Genomic DNA, 18,852 nt, shown 5'->3' with positions numbered 1-18,852 from the left:
TTCAAATAAAAACAGTAAACTGTTTCTACTGGCAACTATTTAGAATAAGAAGTTCCACTGATAATGTTTTGTGTCAAATACCACAATTATAATGCTCTACTTCTATTATGCAATTAGTTTTACTTTTCTTACGAACTACAGGTATGGATTCAGGCTTCAGCCTGAATACATCTTCCCATTACAGTTTTTTAGGGGTCCATCATACTTCGTGGTTGTTCAGCATACAGTTGAAACCAGTTAAACTCAGTTTTCCTTCAAATAACTCCCGCATAACCAACCTGCAAATCACCACCATGCTTAATGGGTATCAATATATAGACAAAACTATGCTAGATAATTAGCTGATGGAGAACTGGAGTCTTAGAGGTTTGATTAAAAAACCAGCAGATGTGAGTGCAATATTCATAATCACACAGATTTGTTAAACTCCACAAAAGTAGTGTATAAATATAAGCTGGGGAGACATGATCACTGCATTTGCCTAAAGCACACAGCATGAAAGCAGCACAAACTTCTTTTCAAATCTGCAAATGCATATCATCTTCATATGCACATGAGCTGCCTTCCACGTCTGAATATTTCTCTCTTGAGAGTATAGCAATCATGCCAAATAACGTAGTTTTTCTTCAAACAAAATGAGACTTTCAGAGCTCAGGTCTTCCAAGGTGAAATTGTTCAAGTCCTAGAAATGCTTGCTGTGTCAAGGCAAAGCCTTTTTTTTTTCTGTCTAAAATTTGAGATGCTGAAACCAGGGATACTTGGGGCTTAGAAACAAGTTCTCATCACCTGGAATTCAACATGTTCCCTCTTGATGCATGCACAGGTATATAGCATATAAAAGGTAGTATATCTAAACACAAGCCATAAGAATTCTCAGTGTGGGGGGGGGGGGGGGAGTTAAAGATTTAGATTATGGCCTTATTTAAGCACTATACTCCGTACAAAGAGCACTAGGCTTATCGCTATTTTTCCACTGTCACCCTGGAACTGCAAGTAACATACACGCATAAATGTGAATTAACATGTCCTAAGAAGCATACAACTCATTACAGATCCAACCCCTCCTCTCACTAAAATACTTCACAAACTTTCCTCCCTCCAGTTTCCAGTGACCCAGTTTAACACAGCATGGCTACAACTGTGGGGACCCTCAAGCTTAGCATGTGGCAGAATGGGGACTAGGCTCTGACCTCTGCCAAGGGGCTCCTCAACAGTTTCTAGCAAAATAGACCTGAAGTTCAGAGGCAGTACTGAAACAAAGCTGGACTGTGTTCTGTTAGTTTCACTTGCATTATTCTACACGCTTTCTGTCCTCTCCTCAGACTGAATAGTTACCATGCAAGCAAATCACTCCATGTCACAATTTTGCCTATATATACTTACTGGAATGTTTGCTATTTCCAGTCTGAATTATTTCAGTCTCTGTGGGGAGGAAGATGCCAAGCTAAACACAATTAGTGCCCCTTAATTGCAAATTAACTAGAAATGTTAAACAGATGAATCTTAAAAAAAAAAATAAAATAAAAAAAAATTTTAAAAAGCTGGCAAGGATTTCTGAGTAATCCATGAGACCTAACAGGGCATTTACAAATTATATCACAAACCAGTGGTGACTTATATACTGATACAGAGAGTCCTAATCAAAAGTAGCTAACCTCCTCCTCTTTTGCTGCAATTACCCAAACCAATGGAGGATCAAATGTTTCTCATTTCTTCCAACTAATTGAGTTTATCTGTGTAGAAAAATAATCATGTGCTCAAGAGTGAGCAACCTGCTGTTCTTACACGAGCAATTCCTGAAATTCTGAATTCAGGCACACAAAATGTGAAAGAGAAAATACCTGAGATCATGCTTTAGGCAAACTAAGGCAGATAGAAACAAAGCTTAGAGCCTTGTTCTAAATGTAATTCAGAAATATTTCATAGGTAAACTATTTATTTGGCAAGTCTTCCTTGTCCTCTGCTTGTAACAGCCACACACCTGCTCATCTCATACCTGAGTCAAGCGCTAAAGTTCAGAACAAAACTTGCTATATGCATCACAGCTGCTGTTGCACAAATACATAAGATAATTCACAAGTACAGATTGCTTTGGTCTGTGTGCAACTAACCCAGGTAATAAAGCAGGCATCAGTGATTAAATGCTATTCGAGGAACACTTATCACAGACATAGCATACTTCACTGTACAGTAATTAGCTAAATCATTACTAAAGTCCATCTGAAAAGTTAATTGTGTGAAACATCAGCCAATTCTACTACCTGAGAGCAAAAAGGGAACTATCTATTTGGTAAAAGAACCAAAAGGTCAGTAGTCATCTTTTGGCCTCTGCAAGCAATTATTAATCCCTTTAGACTCTCTGATCAATTTAAAAGACTCTCTCAATCAAAGTAATTCAAGGCCTTGGTACTACTTTAATATGAACTGTAGCCAGTCAATTTCTACCCAACCTAGCTTCCAGTTCCAAGAGACCTGAACAAAAATTTGCTCTCTCACTCAAAATTTGCTCTGCCTTTTCAGCAGTATTAATGGGACCAAAAATGCATTTTTCTTTTACGGTTTCATTGACTAATACTTTTATCTTACACATAGACTTTTATGCCAACTGTTTTTCTCCATGACTGAAGAAAGTGAAGTTGTAGCATCCTTATTCTTGCTTCACAATTACACTGGAGTAAACTGATTAAACTTTCTTTTGGGTGAAATGCATCTGACAGTTCCTGACTTCATTTCTTAATACACTGTGTGCACTTTCTGATATTATAAGGGAAGGAATATGGTCATTCATTAATTGATTCTAACACTTCAAGTTTGCATATTAGGTCCATTTCACAGTCAGCAGTGATATAACATTATATGCAACTAATAATCAAAGAATATCAGTATAAAGTCATCGTTACCTGGTTACAATAACATAGTGAGCGTCATCTTCTATGACAACACTCCAGTGTTAAATTTGATTAAATGGAGACATCATTCCCAGATATTTCCTGGGGAAAAAAACAGAATTTACCTTTATTATTAAAATAAAAATCTATAAACAAAATGAAACACAGACAGTTCTTTCTCATTTTTAAACTGATATATAAAATCTGAAAAGTTTTCACCTGTTTGGAGTCTGAGCATTCAACAGCAAATTTATATTTTATTCCAGTGCCAGGTTGGTCTAGATCATAACTTTTTAACTTAAATGTACAAACAAGCTACCAAATAGTGTGTTCATTGTTCCTTCCCGTCCTTCCCATTTCCTCCTCCAACCTTCTTTCATTCTAAGGCAGAGACAAACTCAGATAGGGAAACACAAAAGAATTAAAATGTTACCATAGTACCTGTTTACAAGCAGGCTAGATCTTACAGAACGTGACTGAGCACATACAATTCGGAAAACACTAATATTTACTTCCATGCATCTTAAAGATATAATATTATGACAATGGACCATTCTAAAGATCTGACAAGACTGAGGGTTTAGGGAAAGAGAAAACTGAAAGAAAACCCTTAGCATTAGGATTTATCCCTCTATATAACCCACATCTATTTATCCTAGGAAAACAGACAGTGGTAACTGCTGTGACGAAAGATGGCTGCTGATGGGTATGATGATGGCCAAAAAGCTAATGCTTTTTGATGAATCATTCTTAGATTTGTAAGGTGAGCTCGCAAATGTGGGAGGAAATCATGTGCAATCCTAACAACAGCACATACTTCAGTCGTATCTGCAATCTCTGCTACTTTAGAATTCGGTTTTCTGTTTGAAGCAGAGAAAAGATTGTTAGAGAATGCATGCTACCTGCTTTCAGAAGTAGTCCTCCCACATTCAAGGAAACAAGCAGTATAGCAACAAAACCTAAAATGAAACTGGCAATAAGGAACAGCAACAGCAGGGTCGGTCTCTTCTCACTGGTGATGGGATGAGGGAAAATGGCCTTAAGTTGCACCAGGGTAAGTTTAGGTTGCATATCAGGAAGCACTTCTTTACAGAAAGGGTTGTTAAGCACAGGGATAGGCTGCCCAGGAAGGCGGTTGAGTCACCATCCCTGGATGTGTTTAAAAACAATTTGGATGTGGTACTCAGGGACATGATTTAGAATAGGGCTGTAAGAGTTGGGGTAGTACAGTTAGGTCATGGTTGGACTTGATGATCTTTAAGATCTTTTCCAACCTGAGTGACTCAATGATTCTAACTGTAGTTCCAATTAAAATTAAATCAGAGTGGCACTGGGAGTGGGTGAGATAGCAATGAGAGCCCAAGGACACAGAAGGTCAGCTTATACATAATTAATAGATTAATCTTCCATACTATTTCATTGAAATGTGTTATTCTCTCAAATACAACCAAAACAATAAGTTGTCTTTTTCTGTGTTTTAATGTGCATGTGTTCTGCACTGCAAATTTCCATAATACAACAGCATGTTGGTGTTTTAACATCTCTCCTAGTGTTCTGGGATTTGTTTACTCTGTCTTGATACTGTTTAGGGTTTGATCAATCAGAATGTTCAAGGACAAGAATCTATAAACAACAAACAGAGTTGTTTTTCTTCATAAAGAAATCATCAGAAATTGATGTTTCAGAAGTAATTCAGTGTGACACTTCATGTCTGCTGTTAAAAATACTTTAAACTGTTATGATTCAATCCAAAATTCAGAACAATGCAAGACTTCTTAACAGATTTTAACAGATCTGTGTTTTAGTTTTCGCTAACCATACAGTAAAGCGTGTTCAAGATAAACCTTATAATATAGTTAATAAAAGTATAGATCATTCCTTAGTACAGTGAACTATTTTGTATACTGCATACTGTAAGGGAATCATCAATAACAGTGAGAGACAGGTTTTACAATGAACACTTTCATAAATCTATGGACTCCTAGACTGCTTTGGTATCACGTGTTACAATTCACTGCCTTCTCTCTCCCACGCCCTGTCTGAGAAGATAATAATCAGCTGGATGCTTTTAAAAATGCTATCGAGATCTTCCAGTTTCCCAGCTGAAAAATGATGCTAAAAGACAAACGTACTTTGAAGTCTTCAAAGTACTTTCATCCACATAAAACACTGAAAAGGATGAGAAGACAGTTGTACTATTGTCTGTTAAATACCTTCTTTTTGAGATCTGAATATACCTATTGTTGGGGTGTTTGAAAATGTAAACACCCAGCAGACCAGGAATTTATCTCTAATTGGAGAATATGGTTAACTGAAAAAGGTTCAAGGAATATGGTGATACCAGCTTTTCAGAAATCAACTTAAAATGGCTTCTTTTGTACAAGTAAAAATTTGCAAGCACCTTGTGGAAATGAAGGTTATATTTTATCATCTGAAGTTGCAAATGGTAAGACATGTATTCAACTGAAATGATATTCCACCAAAAGGCTTTTGATTTCTATGTGTTATTAAAAGAAAAATCAGGCCACAAATACAGGGGACACTGAATACTATGGGCGGTACTAATATAAAGAATTTGATGCTGACTTTGAAAAAGTAAAAATGTTGTATATAAAAATAAAAGTGCTGTACATCTGCAATGACTGGTGGGAGGATGTTGACCTACACCAACATTTAATTACCTTTTGGCACTGATTTTAAGCTGAGCCAAGGTAACGTTCGGTCATTACCAATTTCTTTATTGATCCTGTCTAAAATAGAACATCAGAACAGAAAATTTTCTCATCATCTTCATGCAGTGGGGCATGAACACATCTGGCAGCTTTTAAAAGAATTTACTTTCAGAAAATCACAAGGTTCACCTAGACTTCACATTCTCTTCTTGTAGCTCAGTTATAATCTTTTATCTTTACTACTGTACTGGTGTCATTGCTGGAAGCTGGTTCAGAGCCTGCAGCATAAGTATTCTACGAGTCCTTTTAAAGGAGTGCTCATCCTGTGCCTGTGTCTACATTCGTGGGCACTGGACTTGATGCTCAGCAGTGTTGTGGTTGGCACCCCGTCCCTGGAAACTTTCAAGGCAAGGCTGGATAAATCCCAGGGCAACCTGATCTAGATGTGGTATGTCCCTTTTCATTGCAGGGGAGTTGGACTAGAAGGCCTTCACAGATCCCTTCAAACTCTAAAAATCCTATTATTCTATGAAATGCACTCTATTCACTCCAAGGCATTCTATCTGACACAGAATACAGTACCAAGGAAAATCAGGAGTTTTCATCCCTACTAACACACTAGTCTTTTAAAAATAAAACACAGGATATGGTGTATGGACATACAACAAGCAGAAAACATATATAATCTTAAAATCATTCATGAAAAAAAGTTAACAGTCAATGGCAAACATACTAGATAGAAACCATATTTGGACTGGGGAGGGATGTGAAGTTGAAAACAGTACAGAAAGTCATGGCATATGAGGAAAATCCTGAGCTTTGGGGAGAAAATGGATTCAATTAGTATGAACAAAAATATTTACTTCTATAGGTATAGCTCTTCTGCTAGCAAGACAAGCTGTCATTTGCAGCTGGGCAACAGGTATAATATTTAAACTACTGCAATCAACATCAAGGAAAATGTCAACTAAAAAATACCTCAATTCCTGTCCAACTCAGAAATGCTTTCTTTTACAGTGCTAAGTAGCAGCTTGACTTCTGGGAAAAAAATAAAAATAAATAAAATAAAAACAAATTATTGGTTACCATGTAAGTGTTTGATATTAAGTACACGGAATTTAAGCTTATCATACAGATTCAAGACATCTGTTAAGACCTATTAAGTACTGGCATGCACCATGCCTAAGAGTTAAAAAAGAACACTTTTAGAACTACCTTTCCAGGATAATAATTTAAATGCCTGGTTGACTATTATTACACTTGAGCAAAACAAACAAACAAACAAACAAATAAATAAATAAATAAAGACTTTTACCTGCACCTGTTCATCATCTCTCAGCATACAGCTAGAAGTACTGAGTGCAAAACATCTGCTCCTCATCTGATTTTGCAAGAAAAATATGTTGACCATCTATGTTCTTCTTTGTCACATAAAGAAATGCAAATATGACAAATAATAAATACAAGAGTGGAAAGTGATTCAGGATTCATTAATACAGATGATGTAAAAGCTGATGGTTTTTCTTGTTGTTGTTTTTGGTTTGTTTTTAAGTATTCTAGCTTCAATGAACCAAATTACTGCAAGTTTGACAGTAATGAAAGGTCACTTTTGAGAGGTCATTGCAGTTGGCCTTAGACTGAACATTTAAACAAGGGTGAAATTCATTTCAGTATTAGTGAAATAAGTGTGGCAGAACCTAAGTTTGAAACAGACCAGAATTTGAAAGTTCTTACGTTTCTTACATCCGTAGAGTTTTAGCTGCATTCCTGCATTTAGATGACAAATTATAATGCACTCTTAAGTCGTTATTTAAAGAATAAGATATTTATTGCAGTCTCTCATATTTCAACCCGAAAAAGTTACAACCTGAATCCCTTCTTTTTAGTTATTATTACAGTCTCATTGTATGTGCAACTCCTGTTCGGTTCAGATATAGTTTAAGATTTCCCTGCAGACAAGCAGAACATCTGTACTTTCTTTTTTTTCCCCCTAAAAGTACATTGAAATCACTTTCAAGCTTCTCAAGTAATTATCTTAGAGCTTACTTATTTCTAAATAAAAGTGGTCTTGAACTTTGGGGAATAATTTTAATGACCATAAGCTTCTTTAATTTTTCCAGTTTGTCCCTTCTTTGTTTTGGAACTTATTATTTCCAAGAACACACACACAAAAGAAAAAAAAAGGGAAAAAAAGGAGGTGAAGAGAAGGAAAATGATTATGTTTAAATAATTGTTTCTGTAAAATACTGTTAATGTTTATGGGTATAATTAAAAGGAATTTTCTGCACAATGAAGTGACTCAATTAAAAATAAGTTACTGTGCTGGATTAGCAGGGTGCTGGGAAAAGAATGGAACAGTTACCTGGCAATTGATCAAGGAGTCTTGTCTTACAGAACAGTATTAGCATAAAAATAGCTCATAAATCTGAAAGGCTGAATGCTAAAACCATTGTGGGAGTTTTATTTTTTAGAAGAATATTGAATTAATGAGAAATAATACAAAAGAGAAATTTAATTATTTGGAATAGAACAATTTTTGAGCCAAGCCTCTCAGGACAGGTATGATTATGTAGGTCACAAATCAGAAATGACTTTTATGCATATTTCATTAAAAGCCACATTTTTTCATGAAGGATAGTAAGCAATAAGGCCTGTTCAGACAGTACTCTCTCTGTAGTGCCTTAAATGAAAGATATTTCCTTTGTGGTTATGGAGCAATTAAAGTGAGCAGTTAATAAATAAAAAACAGAATTGTTTTGAGGTTGTTGCTTTCACATAATAATGGAATTGGCTTTTTTCCTCACTTCTTGTTCCCACCATCACATCAAACGTATAACGAACGACTCCTAGTCTGCTTGTGCTTCTGGAAGGCTACTATCAAACCAGTGAGGATAACAAATAGGTATTTTCACATACATTTAAACAACGAGATTTTAGTTTTGAGTTGTGTCCAAACCCAGAGAGAGACAAGTTCACTTATAAGAATTACCATGACATTTTATAAATCTAAACAAACAAAACAAAACTAAAAAACAAACAAACAAACAAAAAACAAAACGGCCCAACAAAAATTATTGATCAAAAGTATTAAGTTTTCTTCACTGGCAAACTCTTTGCCAATAGATTTCATATAGAAAACATTTTTATACTCCTTTTAGTGTTTCTCAGTTTTAATTCTTAACTGGATTTCATCATGAAAAGCATCATCCCCCCAGATTTATACATATAAACACTTTCAGTGAAATATGTACACAGCCTTCCTAACACTGCTGTCACTTTTTCTTATCTGCTAGACTGACACTTAGGGGTTTTTCTTACATGCAAGTAATGGGGGAAATAAGCCATCGGCAAGACTACTTAGAATCTAAATTATCATTTTCTGTTTAGTCTTAAGAAGCTAATGTGCATCATGCTAATGTCTGTCAGGTACTGCCCTAAATACTTTTCATCGAGGAACTTCTTATTGCTGCCTCGCACATCAATTGTCATCAGTTCCTGTGTCCATTGCTGAAACTACAAATTCTTCCCATTACAATGCCTTCTTTCTTATGTCTCTTCTTTAATGCCATGCTCTGCAGCTTATTGAGGCTCCAGATCCCTTCTGACCAAATCGTGACCTGATGTGTGGATAAACTGTAACATTCAGAACTCCTTTTCAACCAGACAAGACAGTGCTTTTGCTAGTGTAAAGTTGCCAACCAAACTAAACTGGACAACAGGGGAAAAGCTTTCTGTTCCCCAGAAAAGCTAACAGAACACTTGCAGCTGACAAAAACCCTAGTCACACACTAAATCAATAAGAGAATGGGTCACAGCTACTCTGGTACTGTGAGACAGCCCTCAAGCTTGAGAAACAAGTTTTGTACACACTTCATCTTTCATACAGCAACATGCTACCTATAACAACCATCTTTATTCTGCTTCCTCCTTCTAAGAAATTCCTTAAACACCTTTAGGAAGACTGACTCTACCACTTCCCTGGGCAAATAGTTCCAAAGCCTAACCACTCTTTCAGAGAAAAAATTCTTCCTAAAATCCAGTCTGAACATCCCTTAATGGTACTCGAGGCCACTCCCTCTCATCATATAATATATGCTATTTACCTGGGAGCAGAGGCCAACCCCCACCTCACCACAGCCTTCTTTCAGGGAGTTGTGGAGGGCAATACGCCTCCCCCTGAGCCTTCTCCAGACTGAACAATCCCAGTTTCCTCAACCACTCCTCATATTATCTGTGCTCCAGATCCCTCACCAGCTTTGCTTGCCCTTCTCTGCACATGCTCCAGGGCTTCGATGTCTTTCTTGTAGAGAAGGGCCCAAAACTGAACATACTGCTCTAAATGTGGCCTCACCAGTGCTGAGTCCAGAGGGACGATCACCTCTGAATCTGAGCTGCTTCATCATTGCAAACTCATGAGCTAAAATTTGGCTCCCATAGGGCCACTGAACATCTACAGAAGAATAAGTGTTTGAATTCTTACACATCTGATAATGCAAGGGTCCTATGGCTATATATTTAAGCTTATGGATATCTTTTGTGCTTAACTTTCCATCTTGCTTGTGATTATAAACTCCTGCTGGCTTAGTTTTCATATGCTGTCTGTATTTAGAGTACTTAATCTGGCATAAAAATTACTCCTGGTCTGCACAAGATGAGATGCTGCACTTAGAGAGCCGAGCAAATATAAGTAAGGAGCTTTCATTTAATCTCCTATTAACTTGCAGTAATCTACACTGCAGTGATTTGAAGGAGTACCACAGCAATAAAAACATACAAAAATAAATAAAGTGTAGAGACCACTGCAATAACTAGATTGTATCTGACCTTGTACAGACAAACTATGAATAAACACAGAACAGGCAGCACAAGACTAATCAGAAACAACATTTTTCCTGCAATTATATTTCTGAAATGAACAGAAGCAGCAAAATAAGGCCCACAATCTCTGCACCCCACTGTTTTTCCTCTACCATAAACTATCCCCAAGTTCTTGGAAGCAGTTTGATTCAGCCCTATTGTTCCCAATGTACTAGCTTTAGAGCAGTTAAGCCTGAGCCTAGAAAACAACCCAGAAAACAAAAACTAGCTCTTATCTAAACAATTAAATACTGGAAGGCACGCACTTATCACAGATAAAGAGTGAGATTTGAGTAAAGTCATAATTTTCCCACCTACATGAGCAATCCTGTCTAACTGTACTTATCCTTGAATATACCTGAAGTTCCACCTTTTAGCTCATTTCTATTTTCTAAGACTATTTTATGGTAGCAGTACAATGGGTGTGCTTCCATGCAGAGCAACTGGTTCTTTCCCTAAGACATCACCACAAACAGTACTCGTACTCTAAGACACAGGCTTTGCCAAATTCTGACTAAGGTTTATGACTCAAAAGTTTTGTCTTAGTCATGTTTCCTCTTTATATGCCTCCATTCACAGTCTCTCCCCTTCTTTTGTCTCATTTTCAATTCAACATATATATATACTTATATAAATATACACACACACACACACATATAACAATTAATGAATGTCTATAGTGTAAGCACCTTCTACATTACCATTCCAAAGTTTTAAAAAGTCTATAATGGACTAGGTCAGAGCTAACAGGAATGATCTCCTTCCAAGTAATATTCTGATGTTCTTTAATTACCAAACAAACAAACAACAAAACCCATCAGCAGTATTTTTCCCAACAAAGATTGAAAACTGTTTGCCAAAATCATGAAAACTATTTCACTTGTTCCTCTATGCATGTAGGTCCTATATATTTGCAATATAAAATAACAGTTTTCATAGGAAGTGTTCAACCAGCCCAAGTCTATATTCAGAAGTCTACTAAAAAACGAATAGCAAAATTTTACATGAGTACTTTAAATACCTTGCTTTGCTAGCTTCAATAGCTGCGACATTTTTGTAAATCTTTCTTATCTCATGTAAAGCATCTTGAAAAAGCACCCACTGCTAGATCTGATTTTACTCTTAGATGAGTGTCTTTGATCCTGCTTTGATCTTCTTGTTTTAGTCAAGTCTCGTAGAACTTAAGATTCAAGCCACATTAGAATCCTGAGCATGTTTTTAAAAGCTATAATTTAACACTTTGGGAAGAAAAGCAAGACTGTTAAAAAACTTGCAGTAATATTTCTTTAAAGACTTGATTAAATGAGAGAAGTTTTAATATACATTTTTCTCAAAAAAAAAGAAAAACCTAAGAAGTGCAACGCACTGTATTGATTGTACTTCCACACTCAAATTAATGTCAGGTTAATTTTTATATCTAATATTCCTTCCAAGGTACTTAAAGCAGAATATATTATAACAGCTTCTTTTAAAATGTTACAGAGAAAAGCCATTTCTGCTATTTTTGGTCTTTTCACACAGAACTTTATCTAAGAAGCCTCATTAACATAACAATCTTTACTGTAAAATTAAGGAATTAAAAGCAAATTCTTAATGAAATAAAGTTCACATGAGCTACTTTAAAAAAAACAAAACAAAACAAAAAAAAAAACTTCAAAAATTCCCAAAGATATGAAAGATATCAATAAAATTGTACTTGTTCTCTGAAATGCAGCTTTAGATGTTTCTTTATAAAATTTGATATGCTCAGAAATAAATGTCCAAGATGTCAATTGGCTATGAAATAGAAATTCCAGAAGCTTCAGCTTGTTCTCTTGTATATGTAAATATTTATTACGCAGTGACAGCAGCAGCACAGTAACTTACAAACAGATTTTCATAACTCTCTCAATCGCTTTTTCTTCACACAACTATGGCAGACAAAAAATTCATATATTACAAGAAAACTTGCTATGTCTCCCATTTCAAAGATGCACTTTAATACTGATTGCATACACCGGGATAGAAACAGCGTGAATTACAAAGAGAGTACTGAAGCTGTATATACTACATAACTCTTATAAGCTCCCTTTTCCCATGAAAGGCTGGATCCTACCATCTTTTGAGGTTCCACCCAACCTGTTTGTTGTTTTTTTTTAATTATTGCTTTATGATTCTGTACACAATAATGAGCTTATCAAATCAATTTATATCTTGCTGACCAGAAATTCATTATTATTGTCCACATACTCTTCCATACTCTTCCATGAATATTGCAAGAAAAAAGCCTGACTCAAAAGAAATACAAGAGAGTCATTCTGAGGTCACCCATTCCCTGTCACTATCAATCTTCAATTTCCATACTACAGAAAAAAATTTAGAGCATGAGTAAACTAAAAAAGCAAATGTGAAAGACAAAAATAATGTAAACAAAATTAAGCTCATTAGGAGTTAATTCTTCTGCTACCTTTCTTTGTTGTCTAATACGTCAACTTGGCTGTAAGAGATATGTTCACATTTCACAGTTATTTAATGCATAGGATGCAGACTTTATACCTACACACTTTCTCCTTCATTTTTAGAGACCCTTACAGTACTAGGCTTGTATTTTTATTTGAGCAACACAATCACTAAGCTCATCAATCTTCTGAAGAAATTCAGTTGCCATTACAAAGCAGGAAGAACTTAGTAGAAGACAAGTTTGACTCTACACAAGTGCAGAGGAGCCTAGGACATACAAATCAAGATGTAAACAAATACCTTTTTGTTTGACACACAGAAAATTATTTTAAAAGGGTGGAGGAGGAGAGGGAAGACAAATTGCCTGTCATTGCAAATTGTCTTAAGCAGTTATCATATGCTTTCACTGATCTTATTCAGATGGTTGATAGTATGATAGCTACACTATACAGCTACAATATACAGCATTACCTTAAAAACAAAAAAAAATATGGATTAATTCAAAGGAGGTGAGCATTGCTGTTAAAAAGTAACACAAAAACATTTGTTTGGTTCCAGCATAGCATTTTGCATGACTTTGCAGGACCTGTTCTTCACCACCCAATCCTGGTAGTGCTTCAGGATGCACATACGAAAATATGAAATTTGAAATTAAATGCTGGGGTCCTGAATTTCACCCTGGTTCTAAATGTTTTTCTTCTTCATATACAGTTGTATTCTAGGAATAAGGTGATATAATTCCCCACTAATTCCTAACTGCTGTGAGTGCCCCATCAGGGTAAAGATGATCATTTTTACACTGAAAGATGAAGTTTCCAGTATGACTGACCTTGAAAGCACCAACAAAGTAATTATTTTGATAGTCAATGACATGGCATCTTAAAGATACGAGCAGATACCCAGCCAGCTAACATGTATGCTGCCATCTGCTGAATATAACAGCAAGAAATTTTAACTACTCTGTAAGAAAAATTGCATGGAACCTTCCAAGAAATATGGTATCCAATCCCTCATTCATAGCTTATTTCAGAAGTCAAATAGAGGCAGATAGTTAGTAGTACCTTACATTTCTTTGACCCACAGCTTTAAAATAATATATATATATATATATATATATATATATATATATATATATATATTCTAAGAGCATTCATTAAAGCTTCTGTTTTCAGTTACAGCATCTATTTGCAAAGTTCTTTATGTTCTAAATTACGAGAAGTATTTAAAGTTAAAACATTACAGACATTCCTAAGGCACAGCTGTGGAATTAATTTTCTGATCACCTACCACTTAACATAAATATTTAGTATTAAAACATCCTACATTACTAAGGCTTAACTGTGGGATTAATTTTCTGTTCATCTACTACTTAGTCCGACTTCAACCGTAATTTCACACGCTGCAAATTATGTATTTTTAGATGTAATATTCAATTTTAAAATATGGCATTGAAGCAATAATAAATGATAAATATTTTACTGTATAAAAATTTTTTTCTATTCATATTGAGCATTAGTACCCTCTCTATTTTCAAAGCCTATCAGCCAGCTCACATTTCTGTCAGTCCACTATGTTCTACTACCAACACTACAATTCTTATTTATGTAGGACATACTTCAACTGTAGTTCTCCAGGTTTCACTTATTCTATGTGATCATACTATTTTAACATCAAAAACTCCATAAGGAATAATACATTTGTGATATCTAAGGTCTTTTATAAGACCATTATAATCCTCACGATTACCTTCAATTTTTTTTTTTATATATATTTATAGGGGTAAAATTCACATGTACCCAAAAATACACTGTAACTTCACTCTGTTGAGATACATTTTATTGTACTTGTCCACATTTTAGAGAAAAAATATTAGAAAATAAGAAGCAGAATTCCATAATGTTTCAAGGGAAGCACTTCTGGTTCATGAGCATCTCTGAATTTTTCATATATTTTGTTGCATTCACAAAGAATGCCATTCCAACATTTCATTCTGATGTAATCTTTAATTATACGTTTTTATTTCTATTTATGCAGCAATTTATATTTAAACGTAGCCAGTTTTAAATCTGAAAAGACCAGAGCCATATGGTGATCTAAAGGAAAGATGATGTTTACTCATAAAAGGACAGAAAGAGGATTTATTCTACTAATTTGTTTTCTAACACATAAACAAAGTCCTTGATTAAAAAAAAAAAAAAGGTGAAGTGACAGCTGAAAGAAAAACAAAGCAAACTGAGTTACTTCATGTCAATATTTAAAAATATTCATATTAGCTTTAACACAACTTACGTTTCCACAGAATAAAATCTTAGTATGAATTCTAAATACCCAGGGATGACTTACCAGGAGAGTATCTCCACAAACTAAAATTGAAATCAAATTTCAACACAAGTAAATTGTAAACACGGAGCACCTCTTAACAGGGAAATGATGCTTTTTTGAGAAGTGCCTAACTCTCTGTTTCTCTATTAAACCTGCCTACTTCATACAGTACCCACATATGTCTGTGTTTCTGTCTTGTACAACTCCATATATTTCACAGACACCTGTAAAAAAATTATGCTGATTAACAGGTGCTTGCATCTACAGTGTACTTCTATACCGGCTTTACCAGTAATCTCGTTCAGAAGTAGCACCACTACTACAGTCCTTTGGAAACATTAAGTATTTTCAGTGCACTCGTATAAAGTATGACATTCTTCACAGACAAGTTCCCCCCCAAAAATGTCATCACCTCTAAAGCAGACAATAAAACATTTTTCTAAAACCCTGTTTCAGCATTGCTTCTTTAATTACACAAGGAAAAGGAGAACTTAACATCTAATCAAGATTAAAAAAAGAATTACATATCTGACTTATTATCAACCCTGAATCAGATTCCCTTCACTCCTCTTTCACCTAACCAGCTAATATAAACTGAGTTTCTCTTTATTCCACTTCCTACAACCCCAACTGATAGTACCAAACCACACCAAAATAATGGGGATGCAACCAAGCAGAAAATCAAATCAAACCAAAGCAATAGGGATGTAGCCAATAACCCTCTACCTACTTATTATTTTTATTCTCTACACACAGTAACTCTGTACCCAGTTAGCAGCTGTTTCTTTCCCTCCTTTTGTGGGACAATGGAAAAGAAACCTTCTGCAAATTCTTAAGGGTAGAACAATTATCAAATAACACTGTGACTAGAAAACATAGAATGAGAGCTTCATCTTGCCAGTCAGCTCCAAGTAATAGAAATTTGCCAACCTCCTAAAATCAATGATTTGTTCCAGTTCCTGTTTCTGCTGTGTATTTAAACGACACTCTGGTTAGTTTGGTGAAGAGGAAGACTGCTACCACTTAGGGTTAGAAACATGGTATACATTATAATAAAAGCTAGAAAATCCTACACAACATCCAGAACCCAGGGCTCTTTAAAATAAAACATTAAATGCTGTTAGGTTCATGATATCATTTAGAATCACAGCTTTAGGATAGAGCTGAGACAACAGAGTAAACATGTTTCTTGGTCCAGAATTAGGAGTGCAGAGAGACTCACTTTTCCTGTTGATCAGCAGGCCTTAATCCCCTAGACAAACCACAACTTTAAACAAAATCAGATGTTACCTCATCAAACATATTTAAAATTAATCAACAGCAGTAACAACCATAGGAAAGAAGTCCTTCAGCAGCCACTACGGGGCAGCGTGTAAGCAGAACTGAACTAAAGAGTAGTTGCTTTCCTACTCCAACTCACGCATATCACAGCATATTTAGAAATGGTAACACATGAAATCTAAGATTACTCTGACCACAGATCAGGAACTTGAGTCCCGTGAGGTAAAATAAATAAACTTTTACCACGCTTTTACAACACCAACAGGCAGGTGCTGTTATAAGTGTGACTGACTGACTTTCTGGCCATAGACAGCTGCACAGACTGTGCAACCCTGAGGAAACCAAATCTCATCCCTGCCTGATCCTTCCTATCCACAGTGGTTGAAAAGCTACTCTGAAGTGCAATATGGGCAGACAGCACACCCAGAGTCTTGGTGGGCAGAAGTGTTGCAGAAGTGTGTGTGCACAACCAGAATAAAGGAAACTTGGGTGACTATCACACATCCGTAAGGGAGGCATCTAAGACAATTCTTCACCCATGGGCTCCCTTGACCTTGACCTCTACAGGCTTTACTTCTGCAGCTCATCAGCCAAAGAAAAGGAGTGCAGAAGTCCCTTGAAGGTCCACACTCCAGCTGGCAGGTGGAGGGGTGGCCTCTTCCCCTCTCCAAGCACTGGCTCACTGAGTAGAGAAGAAATAGCCTGAGGCAGAAAGGGTGGGAGCTCCCTGCTAAGTTCTCTGACTGTCGCCCTCCCGTGTGGCAGCACCCAGGGCTCCCAAGCACAGCCTGTACTTGCTTTACCCAATGGTCAGCCCGGGGATTCCAGCTGTTCCTTTTGGACAAGCCGCACGCCCTTCCCTGCACTTAGTAAGAGCGCAGGGCCCGGCAGCTCGCCCAACAGAGCCGAGAGCTGCTGCCAGGCCCCGCAAAGAAATAATACTGGGATGGTACGCAGGGTGCCGGAGAGCCACCCCGGGACGCGGAGGGATGGCGACCGAATCTCAGCCCACCAGCGCAGCATCACCGTCGGTGGTGATGTCACACCCCCGCCCATCCCACCGCCTCCCGGGGCTCCAGGCTGGGCGGGGCGGGCCGGGGCAGCAGAGTCGCTCCGGCAGCGCCGTCCTCGCCCGCCCTCCCCTCGCCGCTGCTGTCTGCGGAATGAGCGTCCCCCGGGCGGCCGCCGCCGCTTCCACTCGGGCTCCGGCGAGTGGGCAGCAGAGCGCGGCTGCCGACGCGGTCTCCGCAAGGAGAGCGGAGTGAATGACCGAAGGCAGCGGCGCGGAGAGGCAGCCCCGGGATCAGGATGCGGGCGCCCGCCAACATCCTCAACCTCCTGCTGCTGTCCTTGCTGGCCGGCCTCGATCCTTCCAAGGTAGGAGGCGGCCGGGAGCCGAGGCTGGCGCATCACCCGGCCCGGCGGAGCGGAGCGGGCGGGCGGCAGCCGGTGCGGCTCGGATGGGTCACGAGTGGAAGGAGGCTGAGCAACCTTGGCCGCCCGAGCTGGACAGCTCCGGGGACAGCGGGGGAGCGGCTCAACCAGCTGCGCACCGCCGGGCCCGCTCCGGCTCCTGCCGCGGTTTGCGGAGCTGGGCAGATGCGGGCCCGGAGCGAGGCAAGGCTGCAGCGCAGCGCCCAGCGGCTGCAGCAGGGCTGCGGGGGAAATCAATTCGTGCTGGGGAACGCGGGGCGTGGGCACGTCAGGAACCCGCTTTGGAGTCCAGCTCCCGAGCACCGCCGAGTTTCATTGTTGTCAAATGCGTTCGGGTAGTCAAAAGATCGAATCTAGGGCTGAAATAACGCTAACAATGAGCGGTTCCGTCTTAGCCGCGCAGCCTGACAGGGAGGGTGGGTTTAGATGAAATCACTGGAAATAAGAACTGCAGCACAGCACTCGCAGCACTGGGGAATAAAACTCGCTGGGCCTGCAGATGGCTGTGGTGCTATATAACTTAGAACTTCACCTTCATCTGTGTCATGCAGGTTTATACACGTGAGCATCATAAGAAGGAGAGAAAAAACATTCTTATAGCATTGCAGTCCCCCAGCACCCAATGCTGTGCTGCCATGATCTGTAATGTGCTGGTGGATGACATTTAATGATGCCATTTCAGTACCAGATGACCATATGAAATAGCACTTACCTCTTCTGATGTGGTTTGTTTGTTTGTTTGTTTCCTCCTTCTAAATAAAAGAACTAATCATATGAAAACATGAACAGAATTTGCAACAGTATTAAAGAGGTATTCCACCTAAAAATACACATAAAATCGAACTTAAAAAGCAATTTGGTGGCAATCTGATCTACAGCTGCACTATTTATATTGCTTTTATAACTACAAAATACAGTGAGAATATAACAAAAGCAGGAGGTGATGCAGACTTAATAAC

At 37.9% G+C, this 18,852-nt stretch overlaps 1 protein-coding gene and 1 long non-coding RNA gene across 4 annotated transcripts in view; one reads left to right on the top strand and one right to left on the bottom strand.

Moving 5' to 3' along the window:
* Positions 1-9,730, bottom strand: part of LOC107317344 (uncharacterized) — a 33,067-nt gene extending 23,337 nt beyond the window's left edge. For both annotated transcript variants that reach the window (XR_014932983.1, XR_014932984.1), the window contains exons 1-2: positions 6,539-9,730; positions 2,901-2,990 (exon numbers count right to left, since the gene is read on the bottom strand). This is a non-coding gene — a long non-coding RNA (uncharacterized LOC107317344). The remainder of the gene's footprint in view (positions 1-2,900; positions 2,991-6,538) is intronic.
* Positions 9,731-17,563: 7,833 nt separating this feature from the next.
* The window catches only part of OLFM3 (olfactomedin 3), a 43,842-nt gene continuing 42,553 nt past the window's right edge, over positions 17,564-18,852 (top strand). For both annotated transcript variants that reach the window (XM_085512145.1, XM_015869910.3), the window contains exon 1: positions 17,564-17,836. In XM_085512145.1, coding sequence (XP_085368271.1) covers positions 17,768-17,836 — 69 coding nt within the window. In that variant the 5' untranslated portion in view covers positions 17,564-17,767. The remainder of the gene's footprint in view (positions 17,837-18,852) is intronic.

The sequence above is a fragment of the Coturnix japonica genome, chromosome 11 (assembly GCF_054131305.1).
Source record: "Coturnix japonica strain WE chromosome 11, WE-NBRP24, whole genome shotgun sequence".
Classification (NCBI taxonomy): domain Eukaryota; kingdom Metazoa; phylum Chordata; class Aves; order Galliformes; family Phasianidae; genus Coturnix; species Coturnix japonica.
This window is presented reverse-complemented; position numbering and strand designations above follow the sequence as displayed.